Source organism: Telopea speciosissima, chromosome 1 (genome assembly GCF_018873765.1).
Source record: "Telopea speciosissima isolate NSW1024214 ecotype Mountain lineage chromosome 1, Tspe_v1, whole genome shotgun sequence".
NCBI lineage: Eukaryota > Viridiplantae > Streptophyta > Magnoliopsida > Proteales > Proteaceae > Telopea > Telopea speciosissima.
The window spans coordinates 6,119,729-6,144,976 of NC_057916.1; the positions used below are offsets into that span (position 1 = coordinate 6,119,729).

General features: G+C 37.2%; 1 protein-coding gene and 1 pseudogene across 2 annotated transcripts; both read right to left on the bottom strand.

Annotated features, from left to right (window-relative positions):
* Nucleotides 1-16: 16 nt before the first annotated feature.
* On the bottom strand, nucleotides 17-11,968 carry LOC122648497 (annotated as a pseudogene).
* Nucleotides 10,950-24,633, bottom strand: LOC122648633. Of its 2 annotated transcripts, XM_043841845.1 has the most exons (6): nucleotides 24,289-24,633; nucleotides 24,014-24,140; nucleotides 15,764-15,953; nucleotides 14,864-15,098; nucleotides 14,404-14,408; nucleotides 10,950-10,963 (listed from the first exon to the last, which is right to left on the bottom strand). In XM_043841845.1, exons 1-4 carry the CDS (start codon nucleotides 24,478-24,480, stop codon nucleotides 14,876-14,878), a joined length of 732 nt encoding a protein of 243 aa, XP_043697780.1. In that variant the 5' UTR covers nucleotides 24,481-24,633; the 3' UTR covers nucleotides 10,950-10,963; nucleotides 14,404-14,408; nucleotides 14,864-14,875. The 2 variants fall into 2 exon arrangements, with proteins under 2 accessions (XP_043697780.1, XP_043697779.1); XM_043841844.1 differs by lacking the exons at nucleotides 10,950-10,963; nucleotides 14,404-14,408 and having other exon boundaries at nucleotides 14,748-15,098; nucleotides 24,289-24,632.
* Between the last annotated feature and the right edge of the window lie 615 nt (nucleotides 24,634-25,248).

The window sequence follows — 25,248 nt, forward strand, 5'->3', positions numbered from 1 at the left end:
AATCTTCAAATGCTACTCAACTTAGAGTCTTTGTCCACACCATTCCATTCTCGTTTATCCAATGACAGACTTCAATTAGGCCTGGACCAAAACCTAGAAGCTTAAAAGCAAGATGGTTTGTATCCCAAGTTGATGTGTCATAGTGGCATGCCATGATCGCATGATTCACTTTCTTCTGAGCATGTATATCAATTTTATATATTTTTACTTTATGAAAAATATGACAATAATAGACTTGAAATAGGAATGGTTGACTATGACATAAGACTGGTGGTTGGGAGAGGTTTCCATAGATGAGTTTCACATCACCAATTGTGACATTCTCATAAGATCCTACGATGCTCTTAGTACTCCATACGCGTACATGAAACCCTAATTTCTTGACAACAAAATCGATGAGATCCTCGGCAGAAGTTGCACATGTGCATTGTTCGCCTCGAATGGGGCTTTTCTCACATATCTCGAGGGTATCTCGAATATACTCATCCATGTTTGATTTATCAACCACACCAAAAATCTTCTTCAGTTCCTTGATCTGGGCAAAGGAAAATGGGATTTTTGATGCTAGAGGTCGTGGTAAGAATGATTTATAGGACATTGGGTCCCTTAAATCAGGGACAGATATGAAACCTCCTTCTTTTACCATTGACTCTCGAAAATATGGCAATCCCCCTTGACTGGCAATCGACAGTGGTGTTTCATTTGGAAGGCCTTCATATTTGAGTTTGGCTTTATTCCATTGGGCTATAGGTGGTAGAGTTGTGTCATCTACTGTCTTCTTCACCAATGCATTTGTAGAACAAGCAATGTTAGCTTGCTTACAGAATGAATGCAGGTGGGAAGTTAATTCATTTTCCTCCATAAGTTTCTTAAACATTGTCATTTGATGGTGGCTTAATGGAGAAGTCTTTCCAGCAAACCACTGTGGTGGGTGTGGAAAACTAATATGCTTTTCCCAGTATTGTAAGAATGCATTTTCAGCTTGAGAACCCTGCAACTTTATTGGGAAAAAAAATAATATATAAGAGAAAAAAAATAAAAAATAGAAACAAAAAATAACCACATTGAAATGAATGGATAATTTTTCTTACACTAAAGTATGCTACAACAAGAAGTCCAAGCAACTGAATATGATACTTCATGGTGCAGCTGAAACAAAGAACGGAGTGAAGTCACCTTTGTGGAAAGGGTTTTGTTGCAGGGAGGAGATGGGGCGTTTGGATTTATATTGGGGGAAAATTATGAAGTACCAACAAATAAAAAAAGGGGAAAAGTTTTTGTCAATCCCCTAAAAACACATATTCTGTAATTTCCTAATTTCTCTTGTGAAAAAGTGAGAAAAATTTTTATGGTTACCGTTAAAGCAAACTTCCACCCGCCCCCTTTAGCCCTCAAATTTATTAAAGCAAACTTTCAACCCTTGATTAGTAAATAGCAGAAGTGAAGGGAGGAGGAAAAAAATAAGAAGAATCGGATTTAAGGGGTTGTTTGGTATTCAAAAGCTTGCGGGGAGTAAGGGAGGTAATTTGACGCATGGTATGCCTAAGTTATTATTCAGCTACAGAGCTAACCTTAGTTTCTCAAACAATCTTCGAAGTTCTAATAAAGCAAAGGGGTGCTGTTCTCCATGCCACAGTGCAGCCTGCGCCCAGATACATGGGGGTGAGCGCAATGACCAACCTATCCCCCTCACAGACTGCCCATGTGCTTGGGCACAGACACATGGGTGGGTCGTATATAACCAAACTATTTTTTGCCACGTGAAAACGAATTGAAAAATTAGAGTATGGCAGGGGAAAAGGAATACAAGCTTACCAACTACTTCACAGGAGAAGTTGTTTTCAAGTTTTGAATTGACAACTAACAGGATGGTAATAGCACAACTTAACCGTTGCGCCAAACCTTGCCCACACTAGATTTGGTTTTTTACATTTGCCTAATTCGAAATGGAATTTTTCCATCCAAACAATCATTTTCAATAGAGGAGCTTTCCAAGTGGTAGATAATTGGAGGATTTTATTAAAAAGCGAACCATACAATATTTCTTTTCATCTAAGTCGGTTGGGTGTAAACCACTAGAACTCGCACTTGTTTTGTATGACCTTTTCAATCCTGTAAGTTTAAATTTTTTGTGTTAAGTAGGCATTACTATATAGGTAGGGTGAGGCGGGGCTAGTATCCCTTACCCTTCCCCAAGGAATCTCAACTCTTTGTCCTCCCACAATAAAAGTCACATTTTACTTCAACTACTGGATTACCCAATGCACCCAAAAGTGGGAATTTACTGTCCAAAAAATCTGTTGAGGAAGATATAGATAGCAGCCAAATTATTAATTTCACTTTATGATTTTTTTTGGTTGAGATTCATTTTATAATTACATCCACTAAAACAATAACATCTAAAATATTGTGAACTCAACAAGTATTTTCTACCTAAAAATGTAATTTGAAAACAAAAATATTAAAAAGCAACAAAGAAAAACGTGTTCAACGAAAGGTACCTAAATCTTCCCTTTTCAAAAGGTTATATAAATCACTTAATTTGTCTGACTTTTCTAACTTACCAAAAATTGTATTGTCAAAAATTTTTCGAAACAAAACACATCAATCAAAAACGTCGATGCCATGTACTAGTTTTATTTGAGGGAAAAGACTGGGCACACTGCTGGTGCACTGTAAGCTAGTGCCCATTGTGTCTATCTCTCTCTTCTCATTTTTGAAATGACCACCCTGCCCTTCTTGTATGATACCCCATCCCGCTCCTCCATTGGTGCTCCAGCTAGTTTACCGCACACGGGTGGTGTGCCTATCTCTCACCCTTTATTTAATTACAATATCTTTTTGTGAAGAACCTAAGCCATTTGTTTTTTAGGTCAGAATAACATCCCATATGGTTGGTTCTAGAAACAATTCAAATTGCCACTCTAGGAATCAATTTAAGACTTTTGTGTCAGAATGCATGATCATAGAAAGAAAACTTTGTGAGGTGGGACATTCAGAAATTTAATCAAAGCTAGAATTAATATGAACAATTTTGGCATAGAAAAAATAACATGTTAATTCAAGGAAATGCGTTGGCAGTAGATAAATTAATGTCTAATGTATCAAGAAGCCAATTTTTGTTCTTAAAAGCTTTATGCATGCAAAGTTTTTTGAATGATAGGCTCTAGAGGGTTTAGATCAGCTCCAAGTTTTATCACATGGAAGGATGATGTGGAAATTCTGATCTTATAAGTATTTAGAAAAAGGTGTAGGGTTGAGCACATGTCAAATTTTAAACTAAGATTCAAGCATATATCGTCTCATGTTTTGGCATATTCACTTGTATTTTCAATTATCTATTTATTTTTAAAATAAAGATTGCATTTTTATCTCTGGATAGTTTTTTTTTGGCATTTGACCAACTTCACTTTAGCTAAAAATTAACATGGGAACAAAGGAACCTTGAGCTCTACTTCTCCACAAAATTTTAAATCTATCCAAGATGTCATATTGTGGGTTGGGCACGTTCAAATTTTAAACTAAGATTCAAGCATATATCGTCTTATGTTTTGGCATATTCACTTGTATTTTCAATTATCTATTTATTTTTAAAATAAAGATTGCATTTTTATCTCTGGATAGTTTTTTTTTGGCATTTGACCAACTTCACTTTAGCTAAAAATTAACATGGGAACAAAGGAACCTTGAGCTCTACTTCTCCACAAAATTTTAAATCTATCCAAGATGTCATATTGTGGGTTGGGCACATGTCAAATTTTAAACTAAGATTCAAGCATATATCGTCTCATGTTTTGGCATATTCACTTGTATTTTCAATTATCTATTTATTTTTAAAATAAAGATTGCATTTTTATCTCTGGATTTTCAAAGCGTTTTTTTGCCATTTGACCAACTTCACTTTAGCTAAAAATTAACATGGGAACAAAGGAACCTTGAGCTTTACTTCTCCACAAAATTTTAAATCTATCCAAAATGTCATGTTGTATATATTTGTAACAGGCAAAAGATACTGCTGAACTACTAAAACTTCTCTAAAGGTTTATAGCATGAAATATTTCTTTCTTCCCCCTCTCATCTTCTTTTCCACCCCCAAATTTTCAACTGAATGCTAGTGCCAACTCAAATGACTACAGGTAGCCTCCATATCTATACCACTATCTTCTCCGAACAAAATTTTGTCTCACCCAAAATAGCAATGCAGCTCACTCTAATGTGGCATGCTTACATTTGAACATTCGAAATCATCTATTTATTCTTTCAAAAACTAGGAACTACATCTTCGTGTATATTCCTTAACAAGCCTTGCAAATGATGACTTGGTTGCTAACAATTTGGCGGGGGAATCATATTCTAATACAACGCCTATTTAAAGATAAGAAAACATGTCAATCTGATTAGACAAGCACCAAAAGAGGATGAAAAGATACATTACCAAATTCAACTGAGCCCATTTGATTTGATGTGTATAATTACTAGCCACTAACCATTATCGAGAAGGAGGACCATGTCGATATCAAGAATTGATGTTACCCTATGTGCAATTGTGATGACAGTAGACCTTGAGAAGTATTGCCTAAGTGTTTGCTGAATTAGATAGTCAGTTGCAGTATCTACCGATGCAGTAGCTTCATCGAGTACTAACACTTTACTCCTCTTCAATAGTGCCCGTCCTAAACAGACTAGTTGCCTTTGACCCATGCTCCAATTCCCTCCACTCTCTGTCACTATGATAAACACATACAAAAATGGGTTAGCTACTTAGAATCTTATTTTCATTAACTTTTCTTCTCCTCCTTATTGAAAAAGGGGTTAGGGAGGGGCTAAGAAAATGGCTTGTGCACTAGAAGTTAGATATATCATATAATAAGGATTTTGGAAGGATTGCACTTGTATGTTGATAAGTTGATGTTGAGAATCATTGGTATAGAGTGAAGATGAGAAAAAACGAACCTGCAGAAATAAGCTTCCCTTCCTTCTTTCTAATTTCATCACCAAGTTGAACTCTGTCTAAAGCCTAAGACAACAGAAACCCATGTCAATTTAGCACCTCGCTTGATTATTCAAAATGGCATAGTATTTATTATTAAATATGAACTAAGCAAAAGGTGAAATGAACAAGAAGGGGAGGCCAAGTGCCTATAGAAAACAAGACAGTTAAATCAATGCACTTCCATGTCCAAATTAGAGAATATATTAATCCAAACTTAACACAAAGATAATCCAATGCAGCCAATGAAATGACTTTAATATCTCAACCAAAAGGATTTCAAAATTAAACAAAAAATAAAAAGAAGGTGGCCACGATAATTGAGTTCAAAGAGATGCATGTCCTAACCAATCAATTATGATATGTTTGTTTTAGGTGTGAATCATTAGTAGCATAAGATATGTCCATCCTATCTTTTTCATTGATTAAAAATTTCATTATGGATAAAAAAAACAACCTCCCAAATTTGTTCATCACTGTACTCTTCAAGCGGGTCAAGATTGCTCCTTAGAATCCCCTCAAACATTGTTGGGTCTTGTGGGATGATACTCAATCTTGACCGTAAGTCATGAAGGCCAATCGTAGAGATATTGATACTATCTATCCAAATTTGACCAGCTGTAGGTTCAAGCATGCGAAAGAGAGCCTGTACGAGAGTTGATTTACCACTTCCTGTTCGCCCAACGATGCCAATCTTCTGCCCTCCCAGGAAAGAGCATGTGAGACCTCGCGAGACAAGAGGAAGGTGTGGGGCATACTGAACCTAGATACATATTAAATAATCAAATCATGAAGGTTAATAGAATTCTACAAGAGTAAGAAGAATTATTTTTTTAACAGTGGGCTTTGAGGGTCATTCCATAAAACAAAAAATAATAATAATGAGATAAAGACTTGAGGAATCTAGATTTGAGACTACCTGTAGATCAAGAATATCAATTTTCCCCTGTGATGGCCAATCGTGACTTGGCCTATTTTCTTTGAACAACAAAGGTGGTTCGCTTGGGATGCAAGAATATTGTAGTATTCTCTCAACAGATATGATTTTAGTCTCTAACTTGTTAAGATCCCATACAACCCACCATGCATACTAAAACCAAGCCCATATGTGACTGCTAAACCCATAATTCCTTCAAGACAAAAAAGTAAATTAAATAAATTTAAAATCAATCTTTTATGTGAACAATCAATCATGATTGTCCTAAAGGATGATTTTATAAGATATCAAGATCAACTTTTTACCAGGAGTGAGGACTCCCTTTGGTACTGAGATCAACAAAACCAAAGAGATGGCATATGTGATGGATGCCAACATATCCATACGAAAACATAACCACTCCATCACACCAGAGAAATGAAATTTGGGTCGGGAATATCCATCTACAAGCTTGAAGTTTGTATCCATAAACCTCTCTTCTTGATTGAAGCACCTAATTGTTGTTGAACCTAAATTAGATTCAATAAAATGTTGTATAATTGGAGCCTGACATACTCCGAACAATCGTGATAATTCTCGCGCTGCAGGTGTGTAATATTGCTACAAGACAAGGATCATAACAAAAATTATGTACAAGGTAAACAAATGTGTAATGAATGAATAATTTTATGTATAAGAGGTAAACAAATGTGTAATAGAGAGAGAGAGAGAGAGAGAGAGAGAGAGAGAGAGAGAGAGAGAGAGATTATTTGAGCTGCTTACATTTAGATGGTTGATATGGACGCAATTGAAGGAAATTTTTTCATTCTATTTGATCTACTTCAACTATTCTCTTTTGAATGATTACTATTTTCTATTTTTATTATAAATTTATTTTATTATATAGATTACTTGTATGTTGACTACATCCCAAAATTTCTATTGCAAAATTCTTAATAAAAAAATTATTGAACTCAATTATGGTAGACAAATTTTTAACCAAATTTTTAATTATTTTATTAGATTTCAAATTCAATTATTAACCACATGTGTCTATACCAATTTTTTTTCCAGTTCTAAATTTTCTAATGATAGATTGGATAGTAAGGCCTTATTAATTTTCGCCCAAAGCACCCGAATGTGCAATATAGAGAAAAAAAAATTGCAGCCTAGTGTATCTTAGGTACTTCACAAAAGCTAAATATAATTTTTTTTTCCATGCTTAGCATAAAGCCTAGCCCATGGGCTTCACTTAGGATAGAAAGAAGGAAAGTGGAAAGAAAGATGTAAAGGAATGGAGGAAGAAGAAGATTTCCAATGAAAGTTATCATCTAAGTAATAATGTTGCACCACCAGTTCCTAGATATGTGTCCCTTGAAAGGCTAGATATCAGCCACATGGCAATTCCATTGTGGCTCAAATTTTGTTGATGTGGGTTGTCCAAATCACCATATATCCATTGTTCTGATTGGTTGAAAATTCAACTTTTGTATCTTTGGAAAACTTCAATTTAACCATTGAAAATATTGGGCCAAACATGGCGGGTCATAAAATAGAGATTGGGTTGCATGACTAAACCTAAAGGGGAACAACTATATAATGATCAGTTTTACTAAAGCACACCTCCACATGATCCAAAATTGTTGGACTACTAAGACAAGGCTCTTAGTTAGTCCTTGAAGTGGACATTTTTGTAAAATCCTTAATATTTATTTTTTTAATTTTTTGTTAATTTATTTTAATAATTTTGTAATTTTTACCACTTTATTATTAAAATTATCTACTAGCTTATTTTCATTGTTATTAATTGGATTATTATTTGTCTACTGCAAAAAATGAGATTATTTATTAATTTATTATTGACACAAGTTGCCCTATTCGGCAAACTAGGTAAAGACATCCTTGGTTGGGACACCTAATTCCATCATGTGGAAGGATCATATAGTAAATCTGACAATTGGATACATAAAAGATGGTCTAGAGATACTAGAATTTAAATTTCAGAGCCAAAATCAATCATTTACCTCTGTAATATCATACCCTCCCATGTATGTCTATGCACCACTCTATGGTCCCTTGAATTGGTGTCAAATCCGTAGATTTTTAAATGATCTATCTCGTTGCATGGCCAACTCCATTTGGGCTGAAACTTTATATGTCAACAAGGGACTTTAGGGCTACCTGTCTACAAAAGTTCAGCCTAATCCGATTTGCCACATGGCAAGACTAAGTACCCGACTATGGCTTGTTTATGTGGAGGGATAGACTAGAAAACCTTCTCCCTTTATTAATTGCCAATTTCTGTGAATTATTTACTTATTTTTAGTATGAGCTCCAATTGACGAAGCTACCAATAGAGTTAGTAGGCCAAATTATATTCTTAACCATACATATCAAAAGCACTGCCCCATTGCTTTAGTTGCGTTTTTCACTATGATGACATTGGTCTTGTTTGGTCCTTTCTTCTCATACAATTTTAGTAGGTGAAAGCCTACACTTTGTATTAGTTTAATTACACGAAAATGTGTGATTGAAAAGACAGATTTCTTACATGTCCTTTATAAATTTAAAATAAATTTATTTTAAACAAAACAAATCTAGAATTCATTGATCAAACAAAGCTTGAACCAACTTGTACTATGGCTATTAATTATGGGGAGAAAGTAGCTAAGCTTGATTTGAAATTCTATTACTAAAAGTGGAATTGAATATAGAATTAATTACCTAGTATCAGATGCATGTCATAGTCATTGGAATAAAAACTAATAACATTTTCCATGCAACTTGTGACATTACTATAGTAGTTCCCAAGAATGTTATGACTGAGATAAGAAATTCTTCAATTTGACGTGGAATAAAGGTATCAAGTGCACTTTGATCAATGGATACCTGTATAGAAAAATATAGTTCATTTAAAAATTAAATTTATATTAACTTTTATGGTGATAAAACAATATCATTTGGATCCCAAGAATAAATAAGCATATTTACTGACCCGATTTAAAATCCTTCCACTCGGAGTAGAATCGAAAAATGACAGGGGAGCACAAAAAATGCATAAATGCATTTTGTTGAAGAGGAGAGTGGATGTCTTGTATCCAGCCGTTACAACTAGTATAGACCTTATAAGTGCACAAAAAGAGCTTCCAAGGATTAAAGCGACAAAAACAAAAATGAGAGTGAATCCTCTCACATCCATTGAAAAAGGAGTAGCCAACACCATCCAGTAACTACTGACTATTAGGAGAATCTGAGAAAGAATTTGTGACAGTAATATCAAAGGTACAAACGCCCCTTTATATGAAGTGGTAACATAATTCCAGTAGACTGAAAGACTAACTCCATTCTTTTCTCTCTTTTCTTCTTGGACAAGCTGCCCTTCTTGGCCAACCAATTTTTCTGTTTTGTTGTTTTTAGGTTCCCTTTCCTCATCATCTTGAATAGACTTCTCATTACACAACATATTGCCATTTTTCTCATCATTAACTAAATTATCCAAAGCAGCCCCATGTTCAATGAAATTAAGGTTTGCCAAAGCTTTCTTATGTGCACCTACTAATTCTATAAAGTCAGTTCCTGAACTAAGAATATCTTTGTACTTTTCTGCTTGAGTAATCTTTCCATCTCTCATAACCTGTCAAACAAGAGAAGGAAAATAATTACTCTCTAACAAGGTTGAGGGACGACTTGAAGTCGGGAAAGAAATGTGGCATGTTCTTACCAGGATAAGATCAGCAGAGGATAAAAAATCTACTTGGTGGGTAACATAAATTACTGTTTTTGAGCCCAAAATTCCCAGCAAACACTCCTGTTATAGAAATTCAGTTGTTCATATACAGGCGCTAAAAAAGAATTTGGTTCCTAAGAGATCTAAATAGGATACATAATTAATATAATTTATTTTTTTAAATGATAAGTAATATCAAATTATAGGTTTTATGCAAGAACAATATTATGTGTCTATACGTCTTGTTCGTTTAGACAACCATTATTTCTTCCTTCTTAGATCAAATTTAGTTTCTACTAAACACAATTATGATGTAAGTAATGAGATGTGTAGCATCAAGCTAAATTCATCAAGGAATGCTTTGGAAGTAGAGGTCAAAGAGCATTTACCTTAAATAGGTGAGTTCCTGTGTGAGCATCCACAGCACTAAAAGGATCATCAAGTAAATAAATATCAGCATCATGGTACAAAGCGCGTGCAATCTGGATTCTTTGCTTCTGCCCACCACTCAAGTTGATCCCCCTCTCCCCTATTATAGTCTGATCCCCAAAGGCACAAAATTTTAGGTCTTTCTTTAGTGAACATGCTTCAAGGATCATCTCGTACCTTTTCTTATCCATCTCTTTACCAAACAATATATTATCTACTATCTTTCCACTTTGTATCCAAGGTGATTGTGCAACATAGGCCTTCGTCCCATTCAACTTAATGGCTCCAGAAACCTTTGGCATTTCTCCCAATATGCATGAAAGTAGGCTTGATTTGCCTGACCCAACAGAACCACAAACAGTAACCTTCATCCCATGATATACTCGAAAATTGAGGTCTTTTAATGTGAGATTAAGGTGATTAATGTCCCAAGAGAAATTTCCCTGGACTATCTCAACTGCAACCTCAACACCATCTCTTGGAAGGTTTTGAACTATATTCGGATGAAGATCATCGAGATGGAGGAAAGTGGTTATTCTATCAAGAGAAACTTTAGTTCGAACTACCATAGAGATTGTGTCTGGGAGATTATAAATGGGTCCTCGCAATATTTCAAACATTGCAATTGCAGATAGAATTTTCCCCGAGTCTAATGGAATTCTCATAAGTATACAAACCCCAAAAGTAACCATGGATACAAACATGGGAGCAGAAGAGTAGACAAAAGCAGTAATAGCTGACGTATAAACTAACTATTTTAACCATCTTGTTTCAAAGTTCCTGAGCTCAATTATCTTACCCAATAATTTCATCTCCCAACCCTGGAGCTTGAGAATCCTCATATTTCTTAGGGCTTCAGATGTCACCTTCATCCTTTGATCCTTTGAATCCATCAATCCCCCTTGAAATTTATTCTGTAATTTTCCGAGTGGAAAATTTGCTAACATCAAAATTATTGTGGTAGCAAAAGCTGCAAGTGAAGCGACCCCAAGGCTCTTGTACAAAATTAATAGTGCTAGAACAACTTGAATAGGAACCATCCATATATCATGTAAGTACCAACTGAAAAGGCCAATCGTCTCAACATCAACACTCATTAAATTAATGTTCTCCCCACTATTGCTGCCTTGCTTTGATTGGTTTGAAAGGCTAAGACCCTTCTTATAAATTGTTGAGAACAAGGCAGCATGGATTCTAAGTGCCATCTTTCGCAATTGAAAGAACAAGTGTCTATCTGAGAAGCCCCTTATGAGTTTTGAAAGAAAGAAAATAAACACTAGCGAATAGCCTTTATTCTTTTGTTGGTGAGGGCTATTAAGATATTGAACAAAGGTGTCAATAAGGTATGGTCCAATATAAGAAGCCAGTGTGCATACAATGGAGAGTAGAGCCGTCTATAAAATTTCTTTCCATGTTGAGAGAATCAATGCTTTCACCAACTTGAGTGTGCTTATTTGACCACCATTACCATCATATTCAAGTTTACTTCTGAAATGAGCAAAGACCAAGCTAGCACTATCACATTTGTCTAGTTGAGGAACATCTTCAAGGTCCAATGTTTTCTTATATGCAAGTGAAAGCAAAGGACCCATCCAACCAAAAGTAAAAATACTAAGAAGATTGGCATTTGCATAAGGAGTTACACTCTCATCACCGACACTCTCATCATTGTTGTTTCGATTGTAAGTAATTTTCAAAAAAGGCTCCGAAAGATGGATATCTTCATCTTCTCGACCCTTGCCAAACAACCCAACATAACAAAATAATAGACCACCAACAATGGATACAACATCTGAGACAAATATCTGGAAAGGTAAAGACGAATGTTTCCAATACAAACTAATATGTATAACAAGATAGGAACAAGACATTAGGAAGTAGAAGACACACCAAACCCTAAGTAGAATCGGGAACCTTTGCTCATTTGAATGGGAAAACTTGATGTGCAAGTAAGCGGAGATCAAAAACCAAGAGAGTATTCTGAATGTAAAATCCAACTGAGCAACAACCTTTAGATCAGACCAGCCATGTCTATACCCAGAGAGGTAATTTAACACGAATAGGATGAGACCACAGAAAGACAAACCCATGCAAGATATAAGTACTGACAAATAGTACAAGTATGTATTCTTTAACCTTGGTTTTGAATTTTCAAGAGTAGGCATTGTGTGTCTCTTGCAAACTAAAGAAATGGATAAGACTAATAACAAAATTAGGTGCGAAGAAGCAGAAAACCCGTGCATGAAAATGGTTGTAGAAGATTGCGAAAAGAATATCCAAATATTTATATCACTTTTTGATTCTTCAGAAGCATCCATGTTGTAATTTTTCTTTTCTTGTGTTCGTAATTTTGTAGTTCAATTAAGCAGATCCAATACAAATCTTATTAGCTTTACCACATTTTGAATTGATGCAGGTCTATTTGCAAAAACGGTGTGGAAAGTCTAGCATTTAAACATCAGCCACTTTCATCTTCTTATGAGTTCCAGAAAGACTGAGACCAATATTGGAATCTCTATATCACCATTTGATGTAGTTGAACCTGTTAATGAATAGACAAAATAGAAAAATGTTTGAAAATATGTAAAGTACTGCAAGTAAATTATTAACATTTTCATAGATACCAAGAATGGAAGAAGGTGCAGTTTCGTATGATTTAGTCCATGTTCAATGAAGAAGATTGATAGAGAACTTCCAAAATACCAAACCCATATATGAACTTCCAAATAGTGTAACCATAGAAAAAATATCTACAACATAATATCCATATGAATAGAACTATTAAATGTTGACATACAATAGCCTTTCTGCCAAAAAAAAAACCCTTTCAAACCATTGATGGCAACTTGAAGATCATTTCACGTGAAGGGGGAAAATTCTAGTGACACAATATTAGAATTAACCACACTCAACCTGATTTTATCTATAAATCAATATCTAGATTGAGTCATATATGGAATGACTCATTCCAATCCATCTTATATGATCAATGCAATTTCATTTGTTATATGAGGTAACCACATTTTTTTGGTATGGACTTCACATCAGGAGCCCCATCAAAATAGGGGGATGACCAATGACTAATTGGACGACTATTTGGTTATGAGACTCACATTTATGTGAGTTTAGCAATTTGTCTTGGTGGAGATGGTCCTTAGTTTTATCAAGAGAGGAGGAGGAGGAAATGGAATAATAAGGCATCAGAAATTGTTGTCTCTGCAAGGACTTTTGCCATTTGGTTCTTTAGAAGACTTGGGTATCCGATGCTGAACCCAGCCAACTTTAGTTTTTGACTTTGATCAGATATCTTATCTCCCCTGTTTTTCATAAATGAAATGGAATGTGGAAGGACTGGAGAAACGGCAGGGAAATAGGAATCGCATATAGGTTCTCTGGAGAGAGAGAGAGAGAGAAGTGCACCTTGATAGAGAAGCTTCAAATTTTTTCCGTATTTCTTCTGCATGGAAAACGTTTAACTACTTCCTGCATTTCTTCAACGAACCAAATATTTTCCCCCGCACCTCTTCAAAGAAGTTGGATGAGTTGTCCGTGAGAAGATGGAGCTTTTCTTGAGTCCTGGCTGAGTTTCCTGTACATGGAGAATATAATATAATGGGTCTTTTTACATATGATTTTCGGAATGACACATCATTTTTTGTTTTCCATAAGTGCCCCTTTAAAGTCTAAACACCCTAATTAGTAATGACAGCATGGAGGGATATCCTATTTACTGATGAAGCAAAAGGACATGAATCAAACGTAGAGCCTTTATGTACGGAGAGTTGATCCGGACCCAGCATTTCTTCATTTGACTTTAGCCTCATAACTCCTGAATTCCTGGGAAATAGAAAAGTGTTTGAAGAATGGTCCATTATCATCTGGAAAGCACCGGACATCCTGAGAAATGGGGAAGCGTGGTCTGTGTGTGTCCTCTTAAACCCGCATTCCAAGGGTAGCCCACGATGTCTAAAAATCTATTCCACAAATGCATATCAAACATGAAAATGGAAAAATTGCAGTATGACACCATGACCATGAATGCAACAGGACAAGATACATTGATCACACGATCTCAAAATTGGAATTTGGAATCATGACCACTATTAACTCAAACACGAAGAAAATAAAAGCAAAGCAGAGCAGAACTGACACTGATGTAACAAAGTTCACACACTAATATGATGTGCTACATTCGTGGACGAAACTAAAGATGAATCACTATGTAATGAAAGAAAAATGCACTCACCGAAAATCCCTAATTGAAAATCTCTCACAAACACCAAAATTGCTATCAAAACTCTAACTCAAAAACCCCCAAATCTCACTTGTTTTTCTTGCTACAATAAAAACATATAAATACTCCTCCAAATCTGGTAGATCCATCAAGTCGGATCGAGACCTCAAAAATAAAATCTCATTTGGTTTACCATAAAAACTGTCAGAACGGAACAAACTTTGAAACGGGCACACCAAGTAATGAAATGACCAAATCAGTGGTACACATTGCAAATATAAGTGCCAGTAATCAAAACCATTTCATCCACAGGCATTGGAGGTAGCCTTTTTTATAGCAATAAACTCATCCATACCTGTGACCTATAACACAGCCAACAAAAAACACGTGTTGAGTGAATTGCAGATTTCTACACGCATGCACAGATTCTAAAATCCATTAGGGTTTTGTATGTATAAATAGAGTGCACTTTAGACCATCTATTGCAGGTTTTCCTCTCCAAAATCATGTGATTTTAGGAATCTAACTCTCTGTCATAAGACATTTTACACATCTTTCTCTCTCCGGTGTACATGCCTTCTAATCGAACTGCTGCCGAAGCTGCATCTCAGTTTCACTCTTCCAAGCTGAGTGAGTAGATTGACCCTTCATTCTCTTGCTCTTCTCCTTGTCTTTAACGGTGGACCCTTTCTTCTTTTCAGGCACTTGATTCGGGTCTACAGGAGGGCGATCACCACATACAGGGCAAACTATTCCTCGTGTATTAGAGTAGGTCTTTGGTATCCCACATTGCAAGCACATCCTGGAACAGAAAAAACAGTTTTCAATTAGATGAAGACACAAGGACGTCACAGGAAACAGAAGGTAACATAAAAAGGAACATTCCTCCCCTCCCCCCCTCAATGGCTCAATCAGTATAAACTAGTTCTTTCGACTAACCCAAAAAATAAAAGGGAACATCCCCCCTACATGTGTGCTAGGTTCCGAGTTGGGGGAGAAAATAAGGAGGATATGACTTGAGAAAATAGAACACGAGGAGTGTTGGACACCAAACTTGACAAGGTCCAAAAGCATTTACATATGAACACTAAGCATGTGTTTGGTAAGAGAGAGTATCTGGAAGGACAAAACTAAACATTGTAGCTTATAATGTACAATTGTCATCAGAAGAAAATAAGACAAAGGGTTTTATGTATATATTATGTTGGGGTGGAAAGAGATACAGAGATCTCACTATTAATAGGAGATGAAGACAAGAGATTTGTTTTAGTAAATGCTATTCCTAATTATGGAGTGTGGATTTGGTGAATATCCAGTCCAAACTGTGAAATTCTCATTATATGTTTGCATCCTCATGCCACACCACCACCCCCCCCCCCCCAAAAAAAAAAAAAATTCTGGTTATAAAGATTGTGACCAAATATTCCCTTAAATTATACAAGAGAGGAATATAAAATAAGAATTTACCTAAGAAGATCTGAAGCATCCTTCATATCAGGATTGGTTGCAGTCATTACACGCTTGCCTTCCCCAAGGGTTGTGCTTACAGAACCTTTGTGAGGCTGAGCTGATGATGCAGGAGGCAAGTTTCCTTCAACATCACTTCTTACTCGCTCACGAATTCCTACCAACTGAGCTTTAGACTCCATTACAGCACCTGAAAAAAACATCAAATTTCTGAGTTATTTTCTAACAAGTTACAACCAGGGCAAGAAACATGCAAATTGAGTATAAATATTTAAATTCCAGAAAAAACATAATAAACAACACTCTTGAGCAACAAAGAAACTTTTCTTTTAAGTTTCTGCTAAAGCATTACAACTATTACTTAAATAATGAAGGAACAAATATTCATCTACACCCCAAAAGATACACCAAATCCACTTAAACTGTAATTTACCATCGAATCCCACTGAAACTTCTACCAGTATGAAACTATTCATTAGTCATAATTCATTCATTTTGTCTAATCCTCTTTTCCCTTTGTAGAAGATAACGATATGCTAGGTCTTTAACTTTATTTCCTCACTTTCCAAAATACCCCTCCTCACTTTTATTACATCTTACCCTTTCTTTTGATTCACTACCAAGTTTAACCCTATATAATAAATGCTAATTTCCCTTCTGTCCTTGCCTTAGTCCATCAAGTCCCCTCCTCTATTTGGTTATTTACCGTGCTACCATTCCCCTTGCAACTTTAAATATTTACAGTTCTGTCATTCCTTTCAATTGTTGAGCCGTGTGTTAAATTGGATGAACCCATAGGCGAACCAAATAGGGTATTTTGACCCATCAGGGTGATATGGGAAATCAGAATTAATGAGAGAGAACAAACTTGGAACTAATCAACTAAAGGACAGAAAGTTGAATAAGAAACAAAAGCAGGGGTAATTTTGGGACTAGAAATAAAAATGTCTCAACAGCCATGATAAGGGGAATATATCTTCTACCTCTCAACAAAGGGAGAGGCGGAAGACAGGTTTCAGTTCTCTTGAGAGAACTCTCTCATTTAAAGGTATTTCAATCTGAAATTCTCGGGGTAGAAACCATACCCCAATGCCTCTCGAATGCACAAGCAATCAGTTGGAAGAAACCAGCAGAAGAGGAACTGGAGAGATCTGAAAACAGACTTGTAACTCATAATCCCTACAACGATTGGACACCAAATCCCAAGGGGTTGGGACCTCTAGGGTAAGTAGTAACTCATTAATTTTGGGGGTGAAAGGATGCGGAATGAGGGAGTTCAATGAAAGAGTACGGCGCTGCCAGTAACGCTAAATGCAAGGCAGTATCAAGTAGGTGATAATGAACATTAACTTAATAAAGAAAGGGAAATCACAGAACAAAATAAGAGAAGAAGAATAAGAGATGAGGGAAGAAAGATGTTACCGAGATAGAAGGAAGAAGGGAGCCTTACCCCTTGCTTTTGTAGAGAGGCTGTTTCCAGACTCGAACCCGTGACCACTTAGTCACAATGGAGCAACCTTACCGTTGCACCAGAGGCCCTCCGGTAGCTATCTCCTATGTAATCAACCCAAACAAAAAGATTACTCCTATACGGTCTACCAGCCCCTCCCTCCCCCCCCCCCCCCACCCTTTGACCAGAAAACCTGATTTTCCAGTTGCGCCTCAGCTTGGGTCTCCAAAGTTGGTTGCTCTGGTGTAACCATGCTAACGCAACTGCATCATATAAACAAAAGTAGCAGCACTAACAATCACCAACAGCAGCAAAAGTACAGCTCAAACCATCATAACCATCACCCGACGTTTAACCCAAAACTCAATTGAATTCAGTTCTTAAGTCCAAACATCCAATAACCACCACTAATTCCAATATGCAGACCTCTTTATATAGACCTTTACTCCCTATGACTCTTAAGAGAACACATAATTTCAATTACAACTCTAGCTTATCAATTCCTATATGGATTTCACATTAGAAAAAAATGAAACAAATAAAGCCAACATAACACTAAATTTGCATAGACTTCTTGATCCCAGTATTGGGCTTTAAAACCACCCCAATACAACTTAAACCCATAAAATAAAAAACCCAAACCAATTCCACACCAATCCACCTGGCTAGACCTAATAAAATTCCTTTCACTCCTAGACTAACACAAGGAATGGGATAATTAGAAACTCTTCTCTGGGGGGAGGGGGACTGGGGAGGGATATTAACCCCAGTGACCTCTTCTAATAACTAATAACAGTAGCTGATTGATCTATCATCAATATTTATGGCAATTGAGTATGCTGGGTTGGATAGAACTATAGTTTCTGGGCAGAGGTACAATATTGGGAAGCTATTACTTCTGGCTTCTTACTCCAGTAACTAAGGAAGGAAGAAATTAAATAACAGAAGCAATTTCACAGAAAAAATGATTCATCAAAAAATGTACAGGCAAAACACCATAATCAAACCACATGTGACTTATCTATACTACAACTCAACACATGAAAAGAAGCTGTCCCACGAGCTTCCCATGGCTACAAACAATGAAAACCCCAGAGAAGTCCAATCAGCCACAAGACCTTGAAACATAAAGCTCCATGGCTTCATACCAATTGGATACACTTTAGCTACAAGCATGGGGCTTGAAGAGAAGATACAAACCCTCAGATTTTTCGTCAGCAACTTCGGCAACAGCTGTCCAACATGGGTCAAATAACACCTTCCAAACATAGTCTACAGGCTTGGACATTAGCTGCAAAAGCAGTTCCTTTCAGCAAGCCACCGAATGGCAACCTCTGCTGCTGAAATAACCAAATGTCCCTTGCTGCAAGGCACATAAATATTATCAAACTACTCCAGAACCAAAACAAACAACCCTAGCTAGTGTAGGCCATGCAGGGTCATCTAAATCCCCTCCCTCTCCTTTGTGGTCAGATGAAATTAATTACTATCAAATAACCAGTGGCTGACATTGAAACATTATTTTAACCCCATTTAAAGTTAACTCCGTATTGATCAGTTAGGTCAGCACTAAATTCACCCACATGGAGAATACTGCAGATTACGAATGATTAGGTCCAAAGGAAGATCTCAGTTACGCATAGTTTGTTTCAATAAAACCTCTCTGAATAGCAGGCTCCGTTGGACTGCAGTGATGGGTAAATAGTCAAGGTGGACAAATAGATTTTAGAGGTCTATATATCCCATCACAGGAGAACACTAACCATCTATCATTGACCTCTTGCTAGAAAATTGTGCAATTGTTGTTGATCCCTTTTAAACTGAAACTGTCCCCACCAGCCTTGATAAAAGGATGTATTCCACTCTTAGTAAAATGGCCCATCACATGAGGAAGGATTCAAGGGAACATTGTTTGCACCGCTGCTTGGGGATTATGAATGGAGAAGAACAGCAAAAGATTTGTTCAGGGGTAGTTCTTTCCCAATGATATATAGTAATGTTGATTTCTTTTTTAAGGATACTCACAGTGTGTTCAAGAAGAAAAATAGCATAATATTTGAAGAGCAATAATTCTGATCAAAATTTCTTCCAGCCCAACTTGTTTGTTTGCAGATGGGGAAAGGAATAAAAAGAACCATAATAATATTAAAGGGAGAGAAGAAGGATAGAGGAGAAAGGAGGAAGGTTGTACCTGAGAAGTAAGGAAGAAGGAAGGATTAAGAGGAAAAACAGAACAGCACCACTCCACAGCCATGAGATGTAAACCAAAACTAAATTTCATTCCAAAACCAAATCTCTAAAATAATGAAGGGTTACACGAATATAATCATATATAAAGGCTATTCTCAGTTGTCATCGACATCTAAAAAAGAGTTCAAAGTTAATTTGGACTCTCACTCTTACGGAGATAACAAAGAGATAATGTTAAATAATAAAAAAATGCAATGACAAAAATAGCCCCTAATTAACTCTAATGGACCAAGTAGCTAAATCAGCTCTCCCACTTTTTAAAGACTCGACTCCATCGAGTTAGGTCGCGAACCCAAGATGCACTTGTAGTTATCTCGACGTTAGGGTGACACGTATCTCCGGGAGGGTGGTTGTACCACAACTCCGTGAGTTGGGAGGATAGACTAGCGCATAGAAGGAGAGAATTGTCGCCGTCGACGCAACTCTGTCAACGTGTGAGACAACATCAGAAACATTCGCCCTCCTTGTTTCACCTTGATGGTGTTCCATGCACCATTGTAGAGAATAGCAGCTTTCGTTGCTAAGGTCGCCCTAAGAGAACGTCACAGTGCGCTAAAGGACTGACTAGGCAAGGCACCTGGTAGTGAAGTGGCCCAAACTGTAGGTCAATTCGTATGACTGCACCGGCCTCTTCTCTAGCATTAGGCCCAAAACTTCGCACATAAATTTTCTTGAAAAGGCTACTTTTACAGGATGTTCAGTGCTTGAATTAATTCTGCAGAGATGTGGTTGGCTTTTGCTTCTATGTTGAGAATCCTCATCATGCAGTAGAGTACTCTACTGTCGGAAGAGGAAAGCTTTCTCTACTAGTCCATTGGAAGATTACCTTGAGTTACCTTCGACCTCACCATCAAGACCATAATTGGGGTCATTATTTGGATAAGGATAATAATGACAACAACAACAAACTCAGCCTTATCCCAACTAAATGGTGTCGGCTACATGGATCCTTGCAGAACAAAGTAGGGAAAACTAAGGTCAACACATAATTAAAGAAATGAAACTAAGAGGAATACAAAAATGAAGAAATGAGAGAAGAGAAGTGAGAAATCAGAAATGAAAGTAAGAGGAAAGAGGGACAGCCCAAGAGGGACAGCCCAAGAAGTCAGGAAAATCTCAGCTAAATGGGGTCGGCAACATGGATCCTGGACCTCCAATAGGCTCTATCCGAGGTCATACTTGGTACAAGACCCAGACTATGCATGTCCTCCCTCACAACCTCTCCTATAGTCATTTTAGGCCTACCCCTAGCTCTTTTAGCGCCTTCAATCGGGATCGGATCACTTCTCCTTATTGGGGGCGTCCCCAGGCCTCCTTTGTAAATGGAAAAACCACCTCAAACGACATTCTCGGAGCTTGTCATTGATCGGAGCAACACTCAAATCAGCTCTAATACATTCATTCCTTACTTTATCCTTCCTAGTTTTTCCGCACATCCATCTTAACATCCTCATCTCTGCTACACATAACTTCTTTGTATGACACTTCTTAACTGCCCAACATTCTAGCCCATACATCATAGCCGGTCGGATAACAGTCCTACAGAACTTTCCTTTAAGCTTTAAAGAAATACGTGGTCATATTGTACTCCGGTCGCACCTCTCCGCTTCATCAATCCCACTTTAATTTCTCTGTGAGACATCATCATCTATGTCAACTTCTTTATTTATGGTTAACCCTATATATCTAAAATAGTCACTTTGCGGTATCTCTCTCTCCTCAATTTTCACCATCTCATTATCCATCATAATGTGACTAAAGTTACACATCATATACTCTGTCTTAGATCTACAAATCTTAAAGCCTCTTGTTTCCAGGGTTGATCTCCACATCTCTAACTTAGCGTTAATCCCTGCTTTTGTCTCATCCACCAAAATGATATCATTGACAAAGATCATATACCACAGGATCTCGTCTTGAATGTTCTTGGTTAATTCATCCATGATAAGCGCAAACAAATAAGGGCTTAGGGCTGATCCCTGAAGTAATCCAATCGTAATTGGGAATTCCTTGCCCTGGCCTCCCACAGATCTTACCCTAGTCACCATGCCTTCAAACATATCTTTAATTACATCTATATATTTACTCGACACCCTCTCTTCATAAGAACATACTAGATTAAGTCTTTAAAGAATCTGTCATAGGATTTTTCCAAATCAATAAAGACCATATGGAGATCCATTTTTGCTAGCTCTACATCTCTCCATGATCCTCCTCAATAGGTAAATAGCTTCTGTCGTGGATCTACCTGGCATAAAACCAAATTGGTTCTTCGAGATATGAGTCTCACTTCTCAGACGGACTTCAATTATCTTCTCCCAAAGTTTCACAGTATGACTCATTAGTTTATGCTTCTATAGTTATTGCAGCTCTGAATATCACCTTTATTTTTGTAGATCGGAACTACAATGCTTCTCCTTCATTAATCTGGCATTTTTCTCGTGTTCATAATCATGTTAAACAACTTGATTAACCAATATACCCCACATACTCCTAGGGCCTTCCACACTTCTATCTGGATCTCATCTGGGCCTGGTGTCTTACCTACTTTCATCTTTCGTAAGGCTTCTTTAACTTCCACCACACCAACCTTTCATACATATCCATGACGTGTGGTGTCTTGATGAATAATGTAATCATCTAGGTCAATCATACTCGAAATATCTCCATTTAGTAGTTCAAAAATATACTCATCCCATCTCCTCACAATGTCTGCATCCCTTACCAACACTCTTCCATCCTCACCTTTGATACATCTCAAAAGGTCGAAATCTCTACTCTTCCTTTCTCTCATTTTAGATATCTTATAGACAACTGTTTCCCCTTCCTTCTATCATTTTTGGCCTCATTATACCTCTTTTTATCTTCTATTTCTTTAGTTCGCTACCAAGTCTTAAAACTCTCTTTCTTGGTCTTGATGGCTACTTGGACCTCATCATCCCACCGCCAAGTCTCCCTAGGTGCCTGACGATTACCCTTCATTTCCCCAAGGATTTCTTTGGCAACCCTCTTAATACAACTCACCATCTCGTTCAACATCATATTGGTGTCTCCCTCAAAATCCCACTTTCCTTGTGGATTAAATGGTGGATCTACAAGTGATGGGTTCACTTAAGGATTGGATTAATAAGATTCTAATTTGAAGGCTAGATAAGGGCCAGATTTAACAGGATCTCCAATTCTGAATCAGATAACTACTCAAGGAATCAGGTTTGAATCCAATGAGTACTAATTCTAAAGCAGCAAGTATGAATCAGAATATCACATAACAGATTAAGAGACAGAAACTGATATTAAATATAATTTAGAAACGTATCTCAGTAATGCAGACTATCAAATCTGCTTCATAGCCTCCTAATTTGTGATGGGTCCAAGTCGTCCACATGAGTGCTTGCAACCAGATTGTATAGATAGGATCGCCCCTGGGATGTATAAAAACATACCAAATACAGAAGGGAACGAGTTGGGGATGAGGAATTCGATCAAATCCCTTCCAGCCCAACTTTGTCGTTTGCAGCTGGGGAAAGGAACAAAAAGAACCAGAATAATATTAAAGGGAGAGAGGAGGCAGGTGGTGCCTGAGATGTAAGGAAGAAGGATTAGAACGAAGAACAGAACAGTTGCCCCACTCTCAGCCATGAGAGGTAACATTTCAAAACCAAATCTCCCAAACTAATGAAGGATTTCATGTATAAATAAAGGCCATTACCAGTTGTAATCAACATCTAAAACAGAAGTCAAAGTTAATTTGGACTCTCACTCCTACGTAGCTAACAACGAGATGATGTTAAATTTAAAAAAATGCAAATAGACAAAAATAACCCCTACTTAACCCTAACGAAACAAGTAGCTGCATCAAATTTCTTCCAATTATATTAGAGTTATCAATATGAACTCATCCTGTGTCATACAGGCATCTGCAAAGCTCCCAAGTAAGTTTTGTAACTTTCGGGGACTTAAAAATAAAAATCAAAGCATTGCTGCTCCTTTTTTCTCTGGAATAAGAATTAGCACTTCTTATTATATAAACATATTGTACACCTCGCACAAGTTGTAATTATGGAGTTAAAGCTTCTCTCTAAGGCCTGGTTTCCAATTCCACCCCACCCCCAAACTAAAAAATAGCAACAATAACAATAGTGCAACACACTTTTCTGTTACTAATCTAACAGAAGTGCAAATAGGCGAAATAAATTAGTTCTTGCTTGGCTTGGGGGGTGTTAAAGATAGCCAGCAAGCCCCAATAACACCAAGTAAGCTGGAAAAGTTCAAGAAAATTATGAGCTCTTTCTTCAATGACCTCTACATATATCTATTGCACCAACACCCCATTACTGCCAAACTAAGATGCAATAATACTTCAACAGTAGATTGTAAAACCAAAAATAAAAAAAAAACAAATAAAAGAAAAAATCTTTCATACAGGTCCAAAGATTGCAAGATTCGTGTGGAAAACAAGAACATATCAGTCCTTCGAAAATATTATTTTCAATTTTTGAACTTTTATTTTCCCCCTAATCTATCTTCGGTTGAGGGTTTCGAAATATTACCAGCAGGCAGATCTTTCTTCTCTCTGCCAAATGCCGCACGGCCACCATGTTTACCTCTGGGGTTGATGTCCTCCGTGGAAACATAATCGGCAACGGAATTGTTGAGGAACTCCGGTGGTCCTGCAACCTCCATTAAAGCCAAAAGAGAGAGAGATAAGATGGAGAAAATCTAATATAGACCAATTAAATTAGATTCAAATTCTCACTCGAAAGCGAAAAATCAAAATTACTACAGTATTATTCTAGGGTGGAGGATTGGGGCAACGGATAGGTACTTCGGAGAATGCTTCGAAAGCTGATGGAAGCAAAGAGTCGCCTGATTTTTTCGGAAGATCAAACAAACCATTATCGTCGCTGTAACGACTCCGGCTGACTTTATCTTCTTCTTCATCTGAGGAGTTGAGGTCTTGAAACGGCTCTTCTTCTTCCTCCGCAGAAGAGTAGCCCTGTATGAGGGCTAAGCTCATAGTGCACTTGGAAAGGTGAGACTTGGAAGATTGCAGCAGAAAAGGGAGAATATCAATAGTCCGGCCGGTCCCGTGCTTCACCTCCAAAGTAACCAGCAAACCCAACTCCCTGGAACTGCCAATTCTGGATTGAGAGAAGGGGCGGCCATTGCCAACCGCCACCGGAACCCATCCAGACTCTTTAAAATCAGGCAACTCTCCAACGTATGAATAAAAGTGGGCCGAACTGAGGTGAGCTGACCCAATCCAGCCCAATAGAATTAACATTACAACACAACCTTGGGCTGGGCTCAAAAGGATGTAATGAAATAAGTTCAGCCCATCAACGTGGGGAGGCGGGAGGGTAACAAAATAAACAGTAAATTGATTGTGATCGACTACTAACCCTTTTTTTGAGTTAGTGAAGAGAAGATTGAAAGTGTAGATTTCTTTATCATGTTGGGCGCCTACATCTCATTAATTTTGTGCTTAAGGGGGTTAGATAAGGTTATGAGGAAGTTGGAATCCATCTTTTGAAATTTCTTAAGCGTCCCGGTCCTTCTCTTTAGCGAAAAATCCACTACATTGCTTGGGAAAAGGTATATACTCTGAAGTGAGCATTAAAAAAAATAAAGATATGAACTTGGCTACGATTATGAAGCAGATTTGGTGGATTGCTTCTAAGAAAGATGGTTTATCGAATGAAAGGAATGCTAGGATACAATGCCAAAGATCCAAAGTCATCCCTGCAATGCTTCTAGAGATTCAACTGGATGTGAAGGATAGATG